The sequence below is a fragment of the Lycium barbarum genome, chromosome 10, assembly GCF_019175385.1.
Source record: "Lycium barbarum isolate Lr01 chromosome 10, ASM1917538v2, whole genome shotgun sequence".
Classification (NCBI taxonomy): Eukaryota; Viridiplantae; Streptophyta; class Magnoliopsida; order Solanales; family Solanaceae; genus Lycium; species Lycium barbarum.
Window position 1 is genome coordinate 123,606,390 of NC_083346.1, and position 18,152 is coordinate 123,624,541.

Consider the following 18,152-nt stretch of genomic DNA (forward strand, 5'->3'; position numbering starts at 1 on the left):
AAATCAAGCAATATATAAAAAACAAAAGTTAATCCCATTTAAAAAAAAAAACAATGTCAAAAAAAAAGTTCAGACTTTGTATTCTTAGCAAACAGTAATATAATGAAGTTTTAGATACGGAGCACAAATTACAATGTTATATCAATCGTGTTTTGAACACACACACACACACACACACACACACACACACACACATATATATATATATATATATATATATATAAATTGTGGGGCCCATATTAAACACATGCGTATCCGTAGCAAACACTAATATAATAAAATTTTAAATACGGAGCACAAACTACAATGCTATATTAATCGTGTTTTGAACATAGTATCCCATGTTGACAAAATCAAGCAATATATATATATAAAAAAAAGTTAATCCCATATTAAAAAAATAAATAATGTCAAAAAAAAAAGTTCAGACTTTGTATTCTTAGTAAACACTAATATAATAAAATTTTAGATACGGAGCACAAATTACAATGTTATATCAATCGTGTTTTGAACATGTATATATATATATATATATTATGCATAAAAATAGTGCACACTAATAATGTTCAAAGGAGTGGACCCCATACTAAACAACACCAAGCAATATAAAAAAAAAAAAAATAAAAAAAAAAAGAAGAAACTATATAAAGCATGGGTTTAGACCCATGCTTCATCGTCTGTTGTCCCTTTAAAAAAAAGAGTGGGCCCATACTAAATAACACCGAGCAATAAAAAAAAAAAAAGTGGAACTCACCACATCCAAACTCACGAGAAAAAAAAGTGGACCTCATATTAATAGAATCAAGCAATATTAAAAAAAAAAGGTGAATCCAATAAATAATAATAAAAAAAAACTATATAAAGCATGGGTTCCGCTGTCCCTTCAAAAAAAAAGGTGGGCCCCATACTAAATAACATCGAGCAATAAAAAAAAAGGAAGAAAAAAAGTGGAACTTACCACATCCAAACTCACGGGAAAAAAAGTGGACCTCATATTAATAGAATAAAGCAATATTAAAAAAAAAGGGGTGAATCCCATATTAAAAAAACAAACAATGTCAAAAAAAGTGCTTAGAAAATCAAACAATTAAATCAATAATGATAGATTCATTGCCACATGCGTATCAACCCATTAGTGGGAGCACATGAAATTATTGTACACCAACATACTTAACATACTTATATATTAAAATAAGATAGAATTTAATTACTTTTTCATTTTTTTCTTACTCTAATAAATGTGAAAAGAGATTAATGTTATAAAAGAAAAAATAATATTAAATAGAGATCAAATAATTAATAAGGTAAATTAGTGAAATTATAATTCTAATTGACGTTTCCTTAAAAATCATTTAAAAAACAACATGACAAGTCAAATGAGTTAAACAAAAAATATTTACTAAAAATTAAAAAATAGAAGTTCTTCATTTAAATAGAAAATCAAATTTCTACTTCGTTTCATCTTGAATATATAAAATTAATATAATAATTTGAATTAGAATTATCCAAATCAAATTTTAATAAAAAAAATTATATGTATGACTTTACTATTACACTATATAGAAGAGCCAGTTTATAGAGGCAACATCGTCGTCCGTGTTCGGTCCTATTTTTTTATTTAAGAGTAAAAAAAAAATCCTTTGTGGTCCCACCCACTTTTTTATTTAAGGAAAAAAAAATGACGTTTTATACTTTATATTACCAACTCTTCTAAAAAGTAGATAGAAATACTTTATTATATTTTTATATTTTTCTACTATATAGAAGCATCAAGTTTACCCATACTTCGTCGACAGTTACTCTTAAAAAAAAAAAAAAAACTGGACCCCACCCTCCCCAAACTCATGAAAAAAAAAAGTGGACGCCACCCTCTTCAAACTCATGAAAAAAAATGGACCCCATATTAAAAAAAAAGGCAACGTAAAAAAAAAAAACGTGCATCCCATATACTAAAAAATCAAACAATATTCATATGATTCCCAAAGTATCTCCATCAGGTCAATAATAGTGGATTCATTGCCACATGCATATTAACCCATTAATGAGAGCAAATGAAATTATTGCACAGCAAAAAACATGGACCTCATATTATTACTTTTCTTCAAAATATTTAATTGCTGTATTTTCTATTCCGCCATGTCATTTATATATTATGTTTACTAAAATAAATATACTTAAAATATATATATTTAAAAAATAACATACAATTTAATTACTTTTTAATTTTTATTCTTACTCTAATAAATGTAAAAAGAGATTAATATCAAATGAAAATCAAATAATGAATAAGATAAATTAGTCAAATTATAATTCTAATTCGCGTTTCCTTAAAAAATCATGCAAAAGACAACATCACAAGTAAAATGAGTTAAACCGAGAATATTTACCAAAATTAAAAAAATAACATTTCTTCTTTTAAATAGAAAATTAATTTCTACTTTGTTTCGTTTCAAACATGTAAAATAAATTTAATAATTTCAATTAGAATTATCCAAATCAAAATTTGATAAAAAATAATAAGTATTTTACACTTTTAAATTAATCGAATTAAAATTAAAAGTATCAACTGATGCTTAAATATTGCTATTATTTTATCTCAAATAGAAGAAAATAGTTTTCTTTTAAACAAATCTTCTCTTTTAAAAAGTATTAATAAATTTTCGTAGCAAACACGAATAAAATAAAGTTTTAGATACGGAACACAAACTACAATGTTATATTAATCGTATTTTGAACATAGTATGTATGTATATATATATATATATTATCATTATCCAAACACAACTACATATACATAGATACACTATAATCTGAAATGTTGGGCTCGTACGCAGCACGGGCATAGGCCATCGTAGTTTCAAAATAGAAGAGATAGAGCAACATCATTAGTACTATATGCTACCTGTTGGGAGAAAACAATATCATAGGTTAGATGAGGTGGAGCACGTGCAAGAGCTGACATATAATTCTTCTATTAGTTGCCTTTTTTTTGCGTGTAATATTCTTTAACTTAATGAGAAGTCACAACTTTGTTGACTTTAGATATACTTAATTACTAATTAAATTGAATTAAAAGCTTATCTAATTGTGATTAGTCTAGTAAAAGTTAAAGACGTCATAATCATTAAGATACATATCCAATTTGTTTAGTCTAGATTAGATACGCAAGCGCTTAGCCCCAAAAAAAGTCCGAAAATGATACCTGACCTTTAAATGGATTTTATTTATACCACAATGTGCATTTTTTTTTTTAATTTTCACCATAAGAGGTTTTCTTAGCTCTTGATATTGCATCAATGATTTTACAATTCTCTATCACTTCTTGGTAATTGTTTTTTCTGTGTTGGTAATTGTTTGATTAATTTATTATGGTACTATTGGGTAATGGTAGTAGATTAGTAGCGATTTCAGATATTTTGTTAATGATATTCCAAATAAAATATATAAAATTAATATTGAACCTATATATATATATACGAGTAAAGACGAAAAACTGAAACATGTTGTATATATACTGTAGTTTCTTGTTTCTAAGTCCCTTAGATTGGTGAAAAATATTTTAAAGGAATTTAAGTTAGTCAATTGAGTTGTATTTGACGGATTGAAATTTAAGTGAGTATAAATATTCAAGACATTTTATAGGATGATAAGTATGCGCTTGCTCATATTGTAGGTCTAAATTAAAGTTCAAATAAAGAATTTTTTTTGATAAGTCAGTGTAAAATTAATTAATTTATAATTAATCATCGCAATACAAAATATGTTGTAGGTGAAGGGAGCCTTTGATCTTGTTATATGATGACAACGTAAAAAGTCAACCATAGTATTGAATATAACAACGAATATTACTAATTTGACTATGTTTTTGCTTGTTATAACAAGTCAACTTGTTTATTTTCATTAATGATTCCTAACCTATATTCATTGGACCATAAGAAACTTTTACTACTTGGCTTTTAATTTTTTTGTAAACAATATCAAGAAAAAAAAGAAAGGCATACTTTAATAGCACTATTATCTCTAACCTACAATCTAGTGGCCTAAACAATACAACTTTATTTAGAGTACTATACTATATACGACTTTTTAATATTAGTATCTCCATCATCGTTTAAGGAGTTGGTTGAGCCTATAATCTTATCCCTTTAGACTAGGTTAAGGGCGCTAAAGTGAAAAAATTACACTTTTGCCCTTCAGAGCTGCCTTTAATTTTTGCCCTCAACAATCAAATTATGTCCCGTGGAACTTAAGTTTTTTAACCGCGCACGAAACATAACTTATAAGATATTATATTACAAAAATATGAACTTATACCTCGTGAGAAAATTGTTTGCCTTGACGGACAAAAATTAAAGACCAGCACAAAATAGGGCAAAAGTGCCAATGACCCCACTAATGTGGGTGATTGATGGGCTGGATGTATGAATGTCGTGGCCCATCATGTATTGTGTGTGGGCAATTTGCAGGATTGGCCTTCGTTGGGAGTGGTCTTTAATTTTTGTCCCTCAAATTGGTGGTTTTTAACTTTTGCCCTTCATGCAGAATTTGCAATATTTTGCCTTGCGATTTTTTTTCACTGAGCTGGGGTTCGAATCACAACCTCAGGATATTAGGCGAAGGGCAAAACTTAAAGACCACCGATTCGAAGGACAAAAATTAAAGACCACCCCAAATGAAGGGCAATCCTCGAAAAAAGAGTTGTGTGTTACCATACGATCTTGACATTGTGTATCGAACCGATGAAAAGTGAACCTTGTTAGTCGTTCGTGTGACTTGTCCAAGCGATAATCCTAAGATTGGCCAGCTGGACACATTGTTGGGTATAAATAGAAAAGCATTTTTACACTTAGCTTAAACAATTGGGAACAAGATAAGCTCTCACATTTCCGTCGTCGCTCGGCTTAGCTCGGCTTGGATTCAAATTTTAATCTTTTCATTTTATTTTCATCCCCTTTTTTTACTATAAAGACATTCCTAAAAAGACGCCATGAAGGAAAAGGGCTTTTTCAGAAAGGCATTCTCGCATCTTTTCTTTACACCTAGTCGTTGGCTAGAAATACAGAAGCCTTGCCTCAAATTTTTGAAATTGGTTCTTAAGATCTTGTCCCCTTTCTCTACATTATTTTTCCAAAAACAAAAACAAAAAATAGAGTCGTGTGATATGCTTCGGTCGTTGCGCTTGAACATTGCTACAACTTGAAGTACCGCTACATCAGCAAAGATAAACATCCCGTTCTATTTTGGTAGAAAATAATCTTATACCTCATATACTGTGAGGGGATTAAATTATTTGAGAACACACAGTAAATTTCGTGGGCTCGAAATCATATTATCTGTTCTTTTTCTATTTCAAACACAGTGATTAACAACGCCAGATGAGTATTGTTTTTTTTTCACCACTACACTAGTTTTGCTGTCTGTCTCAAAGAATTTGTCTGTTGACCACATACATTAAACTCATTATATACTAAGAAAAAGTCTACTGCTAATTTCTTTTTAGCTAGAAAAATTGCCACAATTGGATTGGGTTGCTTTAACCAGATTAATTTGTGCTTATGTAAGGTCCAAAGTGGAAATGTTTGGACTCAATCAAGTTAAAGTCTTTGAAAATTAAAGTTCCTCCATGACTTTCCAAGTCAAAATTGACCCATAATACTGTGATCCAATTCAAAAAGGCTTTTTTGCTAATGACCTGTTCCACAATTTGGCCCATTCTACTTTTGTAGAACCGCAAGTCTACTCTATTTTTTATAGTAGAATCTTGCTAAAACTGCTACTACTTGGCAAATTATGCTTTAGACTTGGTTTGTTTTCTCAATAGGTTGACTTCTGCTTATGCAAATTTGGACGTCCAACATGACCAAAGCTTTGAAAGTATCAGTCAAACATCATTTTTTTTTTGCGAGGATTGGTCTTTAATTTTTGTCCTTCGCCTAATATCCCGAGATTTTGGATTTGAACCCCAACTCAATTTAAAAAAAAAAAAAATCACAAGCCAGAGGTTTGGATTAACAAGACATAATTTTAAGGTAAAAATTTGCCTGAAGGCAGAAACTTCTTAAATGCTAATGATGATGAGCCAAGGAATAAAGAGACAAAAGAAGAACCCCAGAAGGTATTAAAGTGATCAAAGAGGCTTGCTACACAAGATGAAGATTCAGTATTGGTGAAAGATGATATTGCTGAAAATGAAGTGCTTGATAGAGGCAGAAGAAATAGGGTCAAATCTGTTGGCCGTTCTTTGGAGAAAGTAAGAAGTGATGAAGTTGCTGTTTTAGAGCCCGTTTGGATTAGTTGAAAAAAAGTTGCTTGCTTAAAATACTTTTTAAGTGCTGAAAGTTATTATATAAATAAACAGTTACGTGTTTAGATAAAAGTGCTTAAAGGGTTTTTAGAGGTAAGAATAGTATTAGAATTAACAGAAAATATAAGGTTTAAAGGGTAAAGTTGTTGGTCAAACCAAAAAAGATTTTAAGCCAAAAAAAAAAAGTTGAGGTGGAACAACTTCTTGGTTTTGAATTATTTTAAACACTTTTTAACTTAATTTAAGTTGTTTTATATTCAACTAAACACCCCAATAAGTTAAAAAAATAGCTTATGAGCTGCTTTGACCAACTTATAAGTCAATCCAAATTGGCTCTTAAAGGAGAAAAGAAACTTGAATGCTAATGATGACGAAACAAGGAGTAAAGGTACAAAAGAAGAACCCAGAAGGCATTGAAGCGGTAAAAAAGGCTTGCTACACGGATACCGTTGAAAATGAAGTGCTTGGGCAAAACTCTGCCTGAATCATGCAAAACTCTACCTTTCAAATTGTTTAATTTTTTTTTACTGAGCGGGAATTCGAACTCGAAACCAAGGGATTCTAACGAAGGGAAAAAAAAATATTAAAGACCACCAATTTAATGGACAAAAATTAAACAAAATAAGGACATTCCTCCGAATCTGCCACAAAATGGCCCAATTCAGTCTAGATACTTGTGACCCATAATAAGCCCATTTGTGACTAACCCTCAAGAATTTGCTCCCAGTAGTAAACATGCTAGGTAGAAGTTAGAACGAAGATAAAGGTGTTGCTAGTCCATCAAGACTTATGAACACTTGAACAACACAGACTAATCTCGACAAGACTGGTGAACAATTTAACAAGATGGTAGAATGAACATATTACCGAATCTTGTCAAATAAAGACTTGTGAACAACTAAAGTACACAGGCAAGTCTTACCAATCTGGCAAGACTTGTGAATAAGATATGAAAACTGAAGATTGTACTAAAATCATTATTCATCCACATAACTTGTGAAAGCGTAATTTTCCTTTCTTTCAGTGTATAGCGTCGAGGCTATGTTTACACAAGTTCTATAAACGGGAATAAAAGTTGAATAACAACCTTACATGGCCCAATTTGTGCAAATCTCCCAATACTCTTTGTCCGCTATCTGTGTTCTTTTTACCAGCTCAGTACTTTTGTTTTTATTCCAAAGTTAATAGGAAAAGAGGTCCAATTGGGTTCATACTGGTTAGGAGACTACAACATTCTCTTAACAGTGTTACTTTGATATATGAAGAACAACACCTTAATGACAAGCTTTTACCATCACAAAAACGTCTTTGACATGTTTAAGAGCACAAATTTCATTACTCTTCTTTTTTTTTCCTTAAATTTCGTACCCAATCATATATTATCACATAAAAACAATGCACAAAATTACTTATTACATATATACATTCTTATTTTATTTTTCCACTTGCATACATATAATTCGAACTCGAAGACAGTCGATGGAACTACAAGTATTGTTAATTGGATCGATCCACCCATCCAATTAACCAACTAGGCGCCGGTTCAGGAATGGAGAAAGGGGACGCGAGAGAGTTCATCCAAAAGTATATGCAATCTCAAAATTATAAAGTAGACGTCGAATTCTTTAGTTCCTTTGTGTATCTAGTTCTTTATATTTCGAATTCTCTTAATGAAAATTCTGGCTACATGGGTTGTTGTCCTAGTCAACGTATGGGAAGCGAACCTCACCACTACCGCCCATTGGAGCTAGCATGTTTCTCCGGCAGCCGTGAGTTGCCGGAAACTCTACTACCCTCCACCACAGTATCATGTCTTGAGCTACACATCATGCCATGTTTAAACCATGGCCACCCTTTTGATCTCTTGATCCTAATTTGCACATCATGACCAATTTTCTCACTTGCATTACTAGTTTCTATGTAGTGATTTAACTCCTTTGAGATTCTTTCAATCTCATACTTATCAAGAAGGGACATACTATTTTTATCAGTGTTGCTAGGACTTAACTCATGAATTGGAACAACAATATTTGGTAATGGTTTTCTTTTGTTGGAGGACAAGGAAGATGAAGACTGCATTTCTTGATAGAAAAATGAGTGGATTTTGGAATTGGAATGTGTGGAACTAATTATGTTCCAAGCTTTAGTATATATAAGGAAGTTGGTTGCTTTTAGCATTAGTGGGGTTTTGTAATAAAAAAATGGGGAACGATTTAGTAAGCTATATATAAAAGTTTTCTCATAGTGTATACTAGGGTGAGCCAGAAATTTATACGAGTAGTGAATTTAAAAGAAAATTAGAATTTAGTTGAGATTTCAACTCGTGACCTAAAACAGTTTTTGAAACTCCTTTATCCTTACATTAAATTTTTTCCTTATGTGAAGAAGATTCAACAGTTTATTATACATAACCAAAAACAATTTTAACGTATTTTTATTGTATAATTTTTTTCAACGAAAGGGATCCAATTAAACCCTCTTCCCCCTTAATTACTAGCACTCATGTACAGTAATAGGTGTATGAATTTGTCTTTTCGTTATATATGATTAAACACATTCAAGGAAGACTGTTATCCTTGCTCTTGGTGTTGCAAATAAGTGAAGGGAATATTGGAGAAACATGACTCCAGTCATTTCATCTTTAACTAGAGATATCGAGTTTAAATTTTGGGAATGAAGATATCCCTGGTAAAGAGCCCTTCACCCTTTAATTAATAAGTTTTAGTACGCGACACAAATTTAAATTAATTCGACCAGTAAATTTCAGATATCTTATAATTTTTAAAAAACAAAATAAAGGGTAGCTCCCAAGCCATAGATATCTTTGTTATGATATCACACAGTGGTGTTTACACTAAATTTGGGTGGATCAATTTGGGACCTTTGTTAGGTGAGACGCTAAGAATATGGGATTAATTGGTTTGCATTTTTCCATTGCCATCTTTTTCAGAAATACTGAGAATCTCTATCTGAACCTTATCTTATTGATGATTTGCTTTTCTGTTGTAAAAAGAAAATAGGGTCTAAAATATTGAATGTAGAGATCTAATCTTACAAATGGTGTGTTTTGTTGAATAAAATCGTATGAGTTTGATCGAAAGCGAACAATATATATTATTATAAGTATTAATAATGTCTTTGAGCTGAAACAATTTGAATATTTAAATGTACTTAAGTTGCTACTATTACGTAGATTCCTCGTCAGTTATTGTAATTGATTAAGATGGAAATGTAAGTTTGCTTTATAATAATGTGAAGGTGCTGAAACATTTGGTACGGCACGTTGTCTTATTTGCCTAATGGTTTGTTTGCTTCCTTTGGAAGAATATTGTGGTTTTCATTACATCATTTGTCTCAATTTATGCATCAAACTTATTTAGTCTGTCTAAAAAAAAAAATCTAAAAATAATTTAATTAGAAAATTCTCATTTACCTCTCATGAGATAGTTTATAGTTATGCAAATGTCTACGACTTGTTTTAGATCACAAATTATAATTTTTTTATTTTTTTCTCGCTAAAAAAAAAGGAATTAGCGACATAAAACTTTTGTCACTAGACAAAAAAATTCTTCGCTAATCCTATTAACGACGGAGTGTCAAAAATCTTGTTAGCTATGAGCTATTTAGCGACAAATTAGCGATGAATTTCATAGCTAATTCCTGCTTCTTTTAGTGTCTTAAACCTCGTGTCCAGTCAAAAAATGTGACATAAATTGGAACAAGGGGAGAACTAATTATTAACATATACTTATGATGTTAAACAAACAATTTGTGTGGCCGCCGGCTTGTTATTTAATCTAATTTGTGTGCGTGAACACCTAGTAGTGGCATCTAATGAAGTCATTTACCATTGTTAAACAAACAAAAAGAGAGCTTAATTATAAGTCATTAGCTGTAATCCTACAATTATATCGATTAAAATTATACCGAAAGTATAAGCGGCATGAAAAAAATTTACATACTATTCCAATCTGTCCAAACATTTTGTTTCAATCAATAGCACTATATATGGCCTCTATAAATCTCTAATAATTCATAAAAATTTATTGTGCTGTGTTGCCTTTTTATAATCATATCTACACAATGCTTTTACTAATAATATGTAATATAATTATACTATATGACTGTTGTATGCTAAAGTTGTTAGAGTCGATTATAGTTGCTCTTTTACGTGCCAATTTTTATTTTCTTTGAATCAATTTTTATTTACTTTCTGATAGCATAATGAAGTAAGAATAAATATTTATATCTAACGGTTAAACCTTTCAGTGAGATGATCAAATAATCTAACATGATATCAAAGCGAGTAGAAGTCATAGGCTCAAGTTCCACCATCATTCGTTATTTTTTTTTTTAAAATCACGTGCTTGGATTCAAGAAAAAGAGTCTATACACGTGAGAGACGTGTTGAAAACATAATGAAGTAATTAAAAATGTACGTAATCTATTTAACAAGCTTAAACTTTTAGACAAAATAACCATACAATCCAACTTAATTATGTCTTAACGCACGCTATCTCGATCACTTGTAGGTCTAATAATTTTCTTTTATAGCACATGAAGATGTATTATTTTTAGAAAATAATGAAGAGAGGCGGTGGCACTTGAACTCATAATCTCACTTTTCTGATACTATGTTGAATTATGTGATTATCTCATTTTCCGTTGCATCTGTTGCTTTCCACATCGAACTCCAAGAGTACCAAAAAATGACTTCCCCAGTGCTAAACTGCATATACAAACCTGAACTTTGACATAAGATCATAGATATAAACATACTATATCATCAATAGATATAGAAGTACAACAAGCTTCTCAATGAGTGCCAGAAATAGCTGTATTCATTATAGTTAACCATAATTCAGCACCAATCCATGATCATAATCCATGCGTAGCACTACATATATTGTTGTGAACAGGCCCATGACTAATTATACTATTGGGCTAGAAACTAATTTAGAAAAAAGTTATTTGGGCCAGTTGTTTAAATGAGAAGTAATTGCACGGTTTATCCTTAAAATGTACTGGTCTTTAATTTTTGTCCTTCAAATGGGCTGGTTTTTAATTTTTATCCTTCAAAATCGAACTTGTGTCTAGCAGGGCATAAATTCTTTAGGCGAGCTGGCATAACTTGTGAATATTATGATGCGTAACTTATGCCCCTCTAGGCATAAGTTCGATTCTGAAGGGAAAATACTAAAGACCAGCCCATCTTAAGGACAAAAATTATAGACCAGCACAAAATAGGGACAAAAGTGCAAATGACCCTTTAGAAGAGAAAAGAAAAAGAAAAAAAAAAAAAAAAAGCAATGTATGATGTGGATCCAGGTTGAAAAAGCTATCAAAATACTGGTGGACTGCAGAGAATATGATCAATGATGGTTATAAATAGCAGAGTCTGTAATGGTTAGGATATGATATGAACTTTACTTATTTTCTTTTGTTAAGTTTTATTGAGTTTTCTTTAGAATGTTCTTTTTCTATCTTTTTTTTTGCTTTTTTGATTGTTGAAGCAGATTCTCAATCTGCTTGTAAGTTCCTTTTCTCAATCCATACAAGCTTGTTTGTTGCATTTACTGCTTTTTAGTGTTAAGATAATCCTTAAGTGTTGAAATGTTAGAGACTCAAACACAACATTTATAATATTGAGGATTCATACATCCGACTCCAACTAGCTTGAGATTAAAGTGTAGTAGGAGTATTTGTTGTATGAATTTTATGTTACCCTTAAAATGAATTCTCTTATTAAGGAAAAACAAAGAAAGAAAATAAATGAATAGGTTAGGGGGACATACTATAAAAATTAGATTCGAGGTTCAATAATTTTTCTAACTGTTTATGTGCTTATACCAATCAATTGGTATTTTTTGGCACTTCAATTGACCCAATATGTGGTGAACTCATGACTGGAATTGAAAAATTAGTCAAGGTCTTGATAATTCTTTGTACTAGTTATAAATATCCATTTAGTGTCTATATGAAGTAGCGCTGCGCCGCTATATATTGAATAGGTGGACAATGTAGGACATGTAATATTCTTCAGATCAAATCCACAAATTGTTTACACCAGTAATCAAAGAATTTTCTCTATCAGACCGATTTTGTATAAATATGTGAACGAGATCTTTGGCGCGATGGCAAAAGTTGTCGTTCTGTAAACATGTGGTCACAAGTTCAAGCTGCAAAAAGCTAGAACTACTGCTTGCAAAAATGCAAAGTAAGGTTGCGTACATGATCCAATATTAATCCGGTCCTTAACCAGACCCCACGCAGAGCAGGAGCTTAGTCCACTGAGTTGTCTCTTTTTATGTGAAGGAAACCTTACAACAAGTACAACTACGAAAACAGAACATATGCATCTCAGAGCAACAGACTAAGTTAAACCCTTCCATATTGTTATTAATAAGATTACAACTGTTATTTTTTAACAACATTGCCAAATCACAGGCAATGAACTCAGCCTTGCTGAGTATAATACAAATGGAAACCAACATACAAACAGAATTTATCAAAATGACTAGCTATACTCTCTCTAAGGACAAGTGAGGAAAGGGTTGTTAAGAAGTTCAATTCTTTCTCCAAACGTTGCACCCGAGAAATATTAACTGAATCCTCAAGAAAGACGGCTACACACTCAAGGCTTCCAGAGGATGGTAGTCTCGGCGATCATGGAGGTAACGACGTATGGATCCATGTTCGATGAAGGCCTCCTGTCCTCGAAGTACCCTTTGCCTTCCTTCTCCGTGTCTCTTCCCACGCGAATGGATGCACCACGGTTTGCAACGCCCTAGACAATACAAAAGATTGACATAAAATGAGATACAAGACGTATTTTCCAGGAAACTCATTCCTGTCAAAGGCTTTCACTCATATACACTGACCGTTTAAAAGACTACACAAAATGAGATACAAGACATAATTTTCTAGGAAACTCGTTCCTGAAGGATTTAACTTATATACAATAACAGTATAAAAGACTACACAAAATGAGATACAAGAAATATTTTCCAGGGAACTCGTTCTTGAAAAAGGTTTTAACTTATATACACTGACAATATAAAAGACTGTAGTTTCACGTACCCATTTGAATGTGTTGATGTCGGCTGTTTCGTGTTTTCCAGTGAGACGACGTTCGTTACCTTCACCATATGCTGCAATGTGCTCCTTGTGCCTCAGTCTAAGCTTCTCAATGGCCTTCTTTATGACTTCATAGCCTCCCTCTTCCCTCATAGACTTTGTGCTGGAAAAAACATTCGAAAGTTTCATTTTTTTCAATAACAATTAAAGAAAAATATCAATTAAGGAGTTGAAATATGAAATGTTATTAGTTTATAACTCTACCTGTAGTTTGTATGAGCACCAGCACCATTCCAGTCACCCTGATAGTCGAGAAAGGAAAAATGATTATTTGAAGTTAGGAAATTCAGCGTTCAGAAATAATATGGTTGAAATTTGAAAAAAAGAAAGAGTTATTGATGGTGAAACTGAAAAGGGTATTTGTTTCACACTACGAGTATAAAAATTAGTGAGCTTACCGGAATAGGTTTGGGGTCGAATGACACTACAACTCCAGCAATCTCAGTAATCCTCTGTTCAATAAGTGAATTCAAGTCAAAATCCACTCAGTAGTAAGAGAAATAAATTGCAATTAAGGCTAAATTTATCTATAACTTAGCTACATTACCTCGAGAATGTAACGAGCTGCCCATAGCTCATCACCTGATGAAATGCCAACTGAAGGTCCAACTTGAAATTCCCACTACATCACATTGAAAAAAACAAACTAAAGTTCAATAAATAGTCCAAGTTGTATCCATATATGACACTCGTTTTGACCAGACTAACTCTATATTCTTGATTCACCTCTGCTAACAAAAATACATAACGGAAGGGTGAGTAGGCTCGTTACCTGCCCGGGCATCACTTCTCCGTTGATACCACTAATGTTAATCCCAGCATAGAGACACGCCTTGTAATGAGCATCAACAATATCGCGTCCAAAAGCCTTTCCAGCTCCAATTCCACAGTAGTATGGTCCCTAAAAGCAATCATAAAATTATAAAATTCATCACAAATCGCGATAGGACAAGGGAAAATACAAATTCACCTAAGATTTCAAAAGTAAAATGAAACATCATGCGATGCTATAGTCTTAGGAAGTTGCTTGAAACAAAAGGGGAATTGTTCACATTTTTGAGTTAGTATTTTTAACACAAATTGATAACATGTTGAGAAAAGCAATATTGGCATAGTGTCACCATCAGTGTAACTATAAGAGGGCAGGATTTTTTTCTGTTTTTTTTTAAAAGGTAATAGTTGAGGAACTAAATATGTTACACCTTTCCCCTTTTGTTCTATTTTTTCCATGTGAACATAAATCTTATAAGGTACTGAGAACAATGCTTGAAAGCTATGTTGCTCGAATCCTCCAAAAATGCTACTTCATCCTTGTTGAACATGAATTACACATTTCCCCCCCTTTTATTCTATTTTTTTCATGTGAACATAAATCTAATTAGGTACTGAGAACAAAGGCCTGAAAGCTATGTTGCTCGAATCCTCCAAAAATGTTGTTACACGGGAACTAATAGGGGTCAGTCAACATTTTTGGAGGATCCGAGCAACATATCCTGAAAGACGGAAAATACAAAAAGAGGAAAATTGCCATGTGAAGTGGGAAAAAATTGTTGACAAATTTACCTGTGGTCCAGGAAAACCACCAAGAGGCCATCCAAGAGGCCAATTGACATCCTTTTGCAGCAAGGTGTATTCTTGCTCAAGACCATACCTAATTTACACAATTTATCAAACAGTTAGGGAATTTCCAACTTGGTATACGGGGAAAAAAAATTATAATTTGAAAGCTAAAATGGATATGCCAATATTCACGCAAATTGGCCCGAACAACATCATAAAAAATGGATATTGTGAATACCAGGGTTCCTCAACAACAACAGCAGGGTTGCTGAAAATCTTAGCAGCATTGTGCCTCTTGTTTGTTGGAATGGGTTCACCAGCTGGGGTGTAACAATCACAGATGACCTTTAAGTTAAGAAAAATAAATAAATGAAAAAAGATGTCAATTACATTATTCACAAAAAAAATAAAAAAAATTACATTATTCACATAATCCAAATAATTGTGAACTAAAGAACAAAAGTCAATGCAAGATCTAATGATCCGTAAAAAGTTTAGGATTTAACTTATACACATTGATAGCATAACGAATTTCTAATCTATTATTGTTGTTTAGCCTGTTGTACTTTATGTTGCTCAGATCCTCCAAAAATGTCGCTGCAACCTTGTCGGATCATCGAAAAATGTATAACTTTTGGAGGATTGGACAAAACATCCGTCTGTATTTTTGGAGTCAGAGTAACATAGGACTTGTAGACTGTAATAGGTAACATGTCTTATTTTTCGAGTTACTAATCACACTTGTTAAGACGGTTAGTTATATATATTTTTTATTATTATTGTTAGTGTAAAGTTAAACTCAAAAGGTCAATGTGCAACTCACCAAGATATTGTTGCCTCCCCTGAATGGATCCTTGAAAATTGCTTGAGGACTGTTTAAATTTAAACAAGATTACATTCAAATAATTCTTTTCATAAAGGGTGTATATATAATATAAATTAGCTAAATTTACATACTAAAGACAACTTACTATAGGATCACTTCACTGTCTTCTCCAGGAGCTTGCCCTGTGCTAGAACCATCATAATTCCATTTGGGAAGCTTTGAAGGATCATCAACAGGACCAGATAGAGTCTTTGTATGAAAAAATAAAAACACTGATTTAGAATTCTTCATGTATTAGCAAAAAAAAAAAGGACCATGTTATATAAAGTAAATTAACAAATAAAAGAGATTTAATTACCCTGGCTTTGCTTCTGACATCCATTCCTGATCCACCAATCCTGATTAAAAATAAAGACATAACAAGAACTAAATTAACATCAAAACAATATATCAACATAGAAGAAAAGGATTCCATTAATCCATTATACATATACAACAACAACAACATACCCAATGTAATCCGACAAGTGAGGTATGGGAAGGGTAGATTGTACGCAGACCTTACATTTATCTTTGCGAGGCAGAGAGGTTGTTTCCGATAGATCCTCAGCTCAAATTTTTTTTTTATTATACATATATATATATGTTTTTTTTATTACCATGTAGTGTTGAAGTACTGAAAATAAATCCCTAGTAGAGAATCTAATATAATTCAGAAGAGAAACAAGATGTTCTATTGAGTCAATGGGTTCGATATACCAATGTACATATTACTTCTCTGTGACAATGACAGGAAAAAAAAAGATTTAAGGAAAAATGAATCTAATGAGTTGATTGATTATGAAAACAAACACACCTGCAGTATACTAAATAATTCACCATGTTTTATAGAAAAATATATCACAGCAAAAGTTCAGACTGAAAACAAAAAACCAGAGCATTGCAGAAAACAAATTAGCAAACCAGGCTGAGCTATTTACGGGTTCAGCAGATTTCAATAGTTTTGGCCTAGGCATTGTATTTGTATTAAAAAATCTATTTACTATGTATAAATAATTTATTCAGAACCCGATAAACTGTCTTTGCTAAAATTCACAACTTATAAACTCAAAATTCTTAGCTCTGACTCTTTTTGGTAAGGAACTTCAAGAACTATGATACATAAAACAAATACAGAAGGGGTAAAAAAAAAAGAACCAGGAAGAATACAAAAGATAAATAAATTTATAATCCATTTTAGATGGTTGAAGAAGAACTAACCATATGTATTCAGCAATAATTTTCTCAGTAGAATCAGAGAGATTGAGATTAACAAGATCTGAAAGTTGAGACATTATGGAAATAATATTTCAACAACTTGAAGGAAGAGTTGAATTTGTTGAATGGGAGAATTTAATTGAGGTGAATAAGCAGAGGTGAAGATGCAGATAGGAAGTTGCTCTGTTTTTATAGGCAGCTAGAGAGTGTTGGTTTTATAAAACTACTCACAATTATTATTACTTATTACGTGTTCAACTCTAATTAGTAATATAAAAATCTGTCTGTCCAAATTTTAAAAAATAAATAAACAAAGGTTATAACTTATAAGTTCAGAATATGAGAGTCCACTTTTCATTCAACTTGTTTTTTTCATTTATCGAAATTAAAATAGCAGATTCGCTAAATAGAGTAATACTCCTATTCATAAAATGAAATAAAAGAAAAAATCAAATGCCATTTTTTGTTTCTTTAATATTGGGACGGAGAGAGTAACGTGTAGTAGGTAACTATGGAGTAATAAAGCACAAAGGGAAGCTTTTTTAGGATTCTCATTGTGTATAACCGAGTAAATGAAATGCCGCTTTCTCAATCAACTTAGTCCATTTTACCTTCTTTTTTTTTTTTTACTGATAATGTCAAAAAGTGTTTGGGTGAGGATCTTCCGTCTAAAGCTTGATAACCTTTTGGTTCATTCTTGAAAACATGACAACGTCCAACATGTGTACTGTTGCAGAAACCACTTTTTTTCATTCACGTAAGTCAAAGATATTTGCACCATCGTCAACAATGGTAAGCTTATTCGCCATGTGCGGAGCTGACCGCAGGTTTCATCCGAATCTCGTTCACCGATAAATTATATACAGAGGCGGATCCAGAATTTAGAGATTTCGGGTGCCACTCTACTGTAAATGTAAACGTATTGCAATTTACACGAGCCAATTAATAGAGTACACATTTGATCGGCTTGATCAACTTTGGATTGAGGTTCGGATTATTTGTCTTTTTCGTTTTACATAAATAAATTATTCCAAATATTATATATAGTAGAAAAAATTACGCTCATAT

General features: G+C 31.9%; 1 protein-coding gene across 2 annotated transcripts; it reads right to left on the reverse strand.

The window, feature by feature from the left end:
• Window positions 1-12,678: 12,678 nt before the first annotated feature.
• LOC132614209 (glutamine synthetase cytosolic isozyme 1-1) lies at window positions 12,679-17,258 on the reverse strand. Of its 2 annotated transcripts, none has more exons than XM_060328613.1 (12): window positions 17,088-17,258; window positions 16,186-16,225; window positions 15,973-16,076; window positions 15,825-15,873; window positions 15,240-15,346; window positions 15,005-15,092; window positions 14,214-14,342; window positions 13,989-14,063; window positions 13,840-13,893; window positions 13,646-13,683; window positions 13,385-13,544; window positions 12,679-13,091 (listed from the first exon to the last, which is right to left on the reverse strand). In XM_060328613.1, exons 1-12 carry the CDS (start codon window positions 17,159-17,161, stop codon window positions 12,939-12,941), a joined length of 1,071 nt encoding a protein of 356 aa, XP_060184596.1. In that variant the 5' UTR covers window positions 17,162-17,258; the 3' UTR covers window positions 12,679-12,938. The 2 variants fall into 2 exon arrangements, with proteins under 2 accessions (XP_060184596.1, XP_060184597.1); XM_060328614.1 differs by lacking the exon at window positions 17,088-17,258 and adding an exon at window positions 16,338-16,437.
• Between the last annotated feature and the right edge of the window lie 894 nt (window positions 17,259-18,152).